The sequence below is a fragment of the Charadrius vociferus genome, unplaced genomic scaffold (genome assembly GCF_000708025.1).
Source record: "Charadrius vociferus isolate BGI_N301 unplaced genomic scaffold, ASM70802v2 scaffold39, whole genome shotgun sequence".
NCBI lineage: Eukaryota > Metazoa > Chordata > Aves > Charadriiformes > Charadriidae > Charadrius > Charadrius vociferus.
This window is the reverse complement of record NW_009650188.1, coordinates 2,382,675-2,388,541: the sequence shown is the minus strand read 5'-3', so window position 1 is coordinate 2,388,541 and position 5,867 is coordinate 2,382,675. Positions and strand designations below refer to the sequence as shown.

The 5,867-nt window shown below is 44.8% G+C and overlaps 1 protein-coding gene across 1 annotated transcript in view; it reads right to left on the bottom strand.

The window, feature by feature from the left end:
* Window positions 1–545: 545 nt before the first annotated feature.
* Window positions 546–5,867, bottom strand: part of TADA1 (transcriptional adaptor 1) — a 16,526-nt gene continuing 11,204 nt past the window's right edge. The window contains exons 5-8 of the mRNA XM_009892900.1: window positions 4,391–4,600; window positions 3,132–3,283; window positions 1,937–2,099; window positions 546–967 (exon numbers count right to left, since the gene is read on the bottom strand). Coding sequence (XP_009891202.1) covers window positions 815–967; window positions 1,937–2,099; window positions 3,132–3,283; window positions 4,391–4,600 — 678 coding nt within the window. The 3' untranslated portion in view covers window positions 546–814. The remainder of the gene's footprint in view (window positions 968–1,936; window positions 2,100–3,131; window positions 3,284–4,390; window positions 4,601–5,867) is intronic.

Sequence of the window (5,867 nt, the reverse complement as noted above, 5' to 3'; positions counted from 1 at the left end):
TCAGGAATGGTGAAGCTGCCTGCTGGGGTGACCAAATCATTAGCTGGACTGACAGCTACAGACATCCAACAACTCCTAGGACATCTGATCACAACTACTACAAGACAAGGGTGAGTCAAGGACTAGCCTGACAGGAAAACGTTACTCACAACCCTGGTTTTATTACGTATTTTGGTAACTGGCAAAGTTCCTACGACTGTGCACCTTCATGTTTTGTGACACAGTTAAAAAAACCAACAGTTTAAAAGACAGGCTAGAAGGGACCTTTCCCTTTTTTCCTGGTTTTCCGAGTTTCTAATTAGTAGTTCTCGTGGTAGAAGACAAAAAACGTCAGCTTACGGAATTGCTCATCTTTGCAAGACCCCACCCTGTTTCCAGTTAAATTAATGGAAAAGGATCCCAGGAACTGCAACAGAAGTTGGACATGTCCCCTGGAGACTGAGCTTAGGAGGGAAACTACCTTAGAGGGGAGGGCAAGGAGGCAGATTCCCCATGCTTGCAAAAGAAAACACAAATCCACCTCAATTAAAACCAATTCTTTCCACCCTCGCATTGATTTTTCCTAAAAAACAGTCTCTGCAAACAAATATCGTTTCTCCTTTCCAATTCAGTGGGATTGCTGCAAGTACTCCATGGCACATGACTCTGGGGAAGCAGAGAAAGTGTACCAGAAATCAGTCATATTTCCATAGGAAAAGTTGACTCATAACTTATGTCATCCTTGAAATGCTGACACAGGTTTGCAAGAAGCGTTTGAACATCAAGTCCAAGGAATAGCACTGTAGCCATCTGAGGCCCGACATGGCTGTCAGCTCTAGCAGAGTAGAAGGCCCTCCTTTGCCACCAGGCGCTGGCGATGGATCTTGTCCTGCTGTAGCTCCTCATGGTTTGGATGCCAGAGTTTCATAACAATTCTCTCAATGTTTAGAGCGTAGACAGTGTGCGCAGGAATAACTTCTTTGTGCACCTGGAGATACACATTAGAAAACAAGTTTCATGCTTTCATACCCATTTCCTCATATTGCCCATGGAAGAACCTCCCTCTAGTAGAGGGTGATCAGCCAGCCAGCCCTGCAGAGCAGAATGCAGGCTGTCACACACAAGCAGAGCTGCAACTTGCCACACCAGCCAGCACAGGACAAAGTCATTTTGTAAGGGAGTGGCACGGTAAGGAGATCATCATTTTGCTCTTACAATGACAAACAACAATTTCTCATCAAAATCTTTCAAACATCAATTCTACCCGACTAAATACATGAGACAAATGCTCAACTACAGTTCTTGCAGTGAATGGTCTGCCTTGATTGCACAATAGCAGAGATCAAGGGGGAATTTCTCATAGATAACTTTAGACATTCAAATTAGCCTGAATGTCCCCAGAGCTGCCCGAGAGGGAGGGAACCACAGGCACACATCTCTACAGGAAGGTTCATCCAGCCTACCTTCGACATCTCCCCAGGGTGGGGGTGATCATAGCAAACCCACTGCAGCAGCCTGCATGTCAGGACCAAGTATTCCTCTAAGTACCCAGGTGGAACATGAGGAGCAAGGGACATGCCAGGCAAGTCATACTGCTGCACTGCTGTCAAAAATCTCAGTCCAGCTCACTTCTGATATAGTCACTGCAGTCTTACTACAGAGGAAGAGTTCACCCTTCTTATGTAGCTGCAAGAACAGACAGAGATTACCTCATCAACTCTCTGACCAAGGGAAGCAGAACAGGCATTAAGCCATGAGCTGACTGTATGTTAGCAGTTACCTAATAGTGGGAACAAATCAAAGCCAAAGAATTGTAAATTTGAGAGGGAAAGAAGGAAACGGACTGTAGGAAGAGAAATCAAATCCCCCTCCCATGCATCTCAACCAAATCCAAGACTGGTGGCTGGTACTCAGGACAGCATACCTGTGACACAACAGCATAACAGGAACAGCTTACCTGTAGCGCCTCAAAAAGGTCATACATGTTCACTGGCGGGAGGGATGCTGGTAAGGTGTCTCCAGAGCACGCGAGGAGTAGAGCCGCCTGCTGCTCAGCATCGTCGGGCGGAGGCTGGGGAGCGAGACTCTGACCGGCAGAAGGCGTCGCAGAGGTTGGAGGGCTGTGGACAAAGCAGGCAGTAAAACTTTGCAGTAAAACTTTGCAGTCAAGAAAAAAGCACCACCTTTGGAAGTCACACAGGAGGGCGTGGCCCCAGGGTTTGCTTTTCTGTATCAGTTGACTTAAGCCGTATGTATGTAAAATTATTTCAGCTGCAATTAAAATCTCTTTAAAACTCCAGTTTAATAAAAATAGTGCAAACCAATCCTCAACGTACTTCAGACCTGCTTTGTAACTGATCTCGATTGGCCAGCTTGTTATTTACAGGCAATAGCTTCTACCCAGCATAAAAATTAAGGCACCCACAACATTAAATGGGAAGACTTTCACTGTTAGGCAGAGTTGTTTGCAGTGGATTGCATCTGTAGTGCCTGTAGTGCTATAATCAAATTTTAGAACAGCCACAACCTCCTGTCAACTGCTAGAAGCTGTCATAGACAAACACAACTGCCTTCTCATACACACACGCTGCCAGATGTGCAGCAAAAGCTGTTTGACATTGAGACTCTGGAAAACAAGATGACCTTGAAGCTCTGCCAACTGAAGAGGCCTGCTAAGGAACCATAAATACATTTGGATGCAGGAAACGACAGGATGGCAGTGTCCCAGAGGTATTCACTGACATTTCACTCCAGTGGCATAACACCAGTTCCCCCCCAAAGGTAAGGCTCTTCTGCCCAGAGGCAGTTTCCCCGAGAGCAGCAAAATTCCCCATGTCACTCACTACAGCTTCCAAAAAGCAATAGTTACTAATATATTCAGAGGGCCAGAGGTCACCTTCATAAATTCATGGACAAGTACAGGCAAAGAAGAGATTTAACACTCTCCTGAACTTCCACTGCTGAGGAATCCCCATATTCTCCCTCCCTTGTGTAGCTGTACAGTCCTCTGTACTGATGACACCTTCTTAGCGTGTGAAAGCTAACGCCGTTATTAACAGGTGCTACTAAGTGAAAAGAAAAACCAAACCATGCAGTAATTTTGGGACTAGCAAATTGGGCTTGAAATTGGAAGCATGCTGAGAGCTCCTTACCACTCAATTAAGTTGTTATAAGCAACAACACTGTTCTTCAGATATGGCTGAGGGTTAACATTGCTTCCGAAGGCATACTTGAAATGGCCATCTCTCAGACGATAGGCTTTCCGCCTGGATATCACAGATGTCAGAATATCCTTAAGATGGTTCTGCAATGAAAAACAATCTTATTACACGTGCCGATTTATTCGCCCTACCAAGCCACAGCTATGAGAAGTGCCTCACCAACTGGCAAGACAAAAGTAGTGCTGCTATGACCACAAGGGCCTAAAGATGTGAGGGAACCAAGATCTGGACAAGTTACAGTATGATTTCACTATCTGATGCAGCTGAATACAGAGAACATGGCACTGTGTGAGAATACTGTATGCATTAGCCTGTAAACTCTAATGTGTGACGAGTTGAATACAGAGAACATGGCACTGTGCGAGAATACTGTATGCATTAGCCCGTAAACTCTACTTTAATGTGTGACATGCTGCTTCAAATGTCAAAGAGGTTTCTTAAATGCTAGGAAATTCCCAACCCTGATCCCTTTGATAAAGAGTTAAGAGACTTCATAATTGGCTCTAGATGTTACACTTGTACTGAAATACTGACCCTAAAACTACCGTGAAAAACCACCCTTTTCCAGACTGTTCAGTTGCCTGGAAAGTGCTGGAGAAAACTGTCTGAGAAAACAGGCAGACAACTGCTTCTTAATTTGCCCTCACTCCCAGATGGGGAATTCAGGTTGGCCTCGACATCCTGACTCCAAAAAACCATCCACACATCAACATTGCAAGTAATGGCTGTATCATTCCTGGGATATGTCGGGTAACACACCACTGATGGCCAACACCCGAAGCAGCAGGTACTTCACCTGCAGGTATTACCCAATTCTGTCACTTCACTTCCATGCCAGATACTCGCGCCTATAATGGATTATTTTTTATAGAACTGTTTAAACCGGAGCTCCTGTTCTGTCCCTGCTTTTAAGCGACAGGAACAGCATTTCCCAAAACAGCTACTTAAACATGCCAGGAGTTCTTTATATGCAAGAACTTCAAAATTAACACTTGCAGGCAGAAATCCAAGACTTTACATCTATGATGCCTCAAATCTGGAAGCCCTTTGATTCTCATCTTACCCCTCCCAAGGCCAACAGGCAATTAGAGATGCAGGTTTCCTCTCCCCAATAAGGGGCTCCACACTGCACACAGAGCCTTTTGTTGCTGGTATAATGAGAACACCATTGCTGCCCAGCCCAGTCTCACCTCCACAGCATAAACAACTGCTGTCACTGCCTCCTCTGTGACGTTGTCTAGCCCGTGCTCGTAGGCAGTTACGATCATCCTTCCTTCTAACTGACCACGGGTAGGAAGCATCATGGTATGAGAACACAGCTTCAAATCGTCATCCTCCTGAGGATCCTTTGCCACAAATTGCTGGGCTCCAGACAATGGATTCTGAGGCTGGAACCGGTGCTGTTATGAACACAACATTAGAGCACAAGATAAATACTCAGTTAGACCCTTTGGTTCATCCAGCCAAACATCCCTTCTCCAACTAGAAAGCAAACACCTACAAAAATGTATCACAGTAGGGCAAGGAGAACAGTGTTCCTCCCCAGAATACACTCCCAAACCACACCAATTTGGGACTGAAGAAATTTCTGAGCCAGTGTTTGCGTCCTTTTATTAAACAGCCCATGAACTTTATTAAACAGCACCCTGAACCACCTAAACTGGGTATCCACAACATCTTTCAGCGTAACAACATACCACATGAAGAGTCACCTCCTCCGGTTTGCTCTGTACTTTCCACCTGCTAGATTAATTTGATTCTCCTGAAAGTCTCAAATGTGGTCAGTCATTGTCCCTTTTATCTCCGTTGACGCTACCCAGGCCAGGACTTTCACATCTCTCAGCCACCTCCTATGCTGAAGAGTTCTCGTCTATTTAGTCATTTCTTGTACCGAAGGGTAGATTTTTTTTTTTTACTTACTAACTGTACAGTTTCCATCACAATTAAAAACCATGATCCTGAGCGTATGTGATTCTTAAGTGATTCTTACATTTCTTTAAAGCTTTAAGTGCAACAACTTAAGCAAATTCCAGTTTTGCATTTCATATTATAGTCTCCCCATGCACTTTCAATATTCTAAGCAGAGCTCTGCTACTGAGCAGCCACTGATTCTGAAATGGATTATGGCTATTTTTAAGAACTGACTCAGTTATTTAGAGAAAAAACCATCACAGAACAGGAATGTATTCCAGCATAATTCCCTTGAGGTGCTGGTGTCTAAAGCTCTGAGTGCTTACAGTGGCTCCTGGGAAGTCTCATTCCTGAGGTAAAAGGGAGGGGGAGGGAAAGCAGACAGGAATGATTGATCCTTGGGCCCAGACATGTGTTTGGCCCAGCCCCAGACCGCAAGGGAACAACATGGCCCTGGCTCATCAAGTACTCCCACAACTCCTGCCCCTCAGTACTCCAAGCCACAAATCCGGTGACTCTGGAATGAAGATTGCCACAAGGCTCTTGCCGCATCAAGACAAACACATACTTTAAATATTAACCATGAATATACAGTAAAATGGATTTCTCGCATCTTAGTTTCACGAGAGGGAGGAGGGCTACTTTATTCAAAGGACAGTATGGCATTTAACTCAGAGTGAAAAACCAATCCACCCACTAATGATGTGAAAGCAGGTTTCCCTCCCTGTAATTCTAAAGACTTATGCTTTCATTACA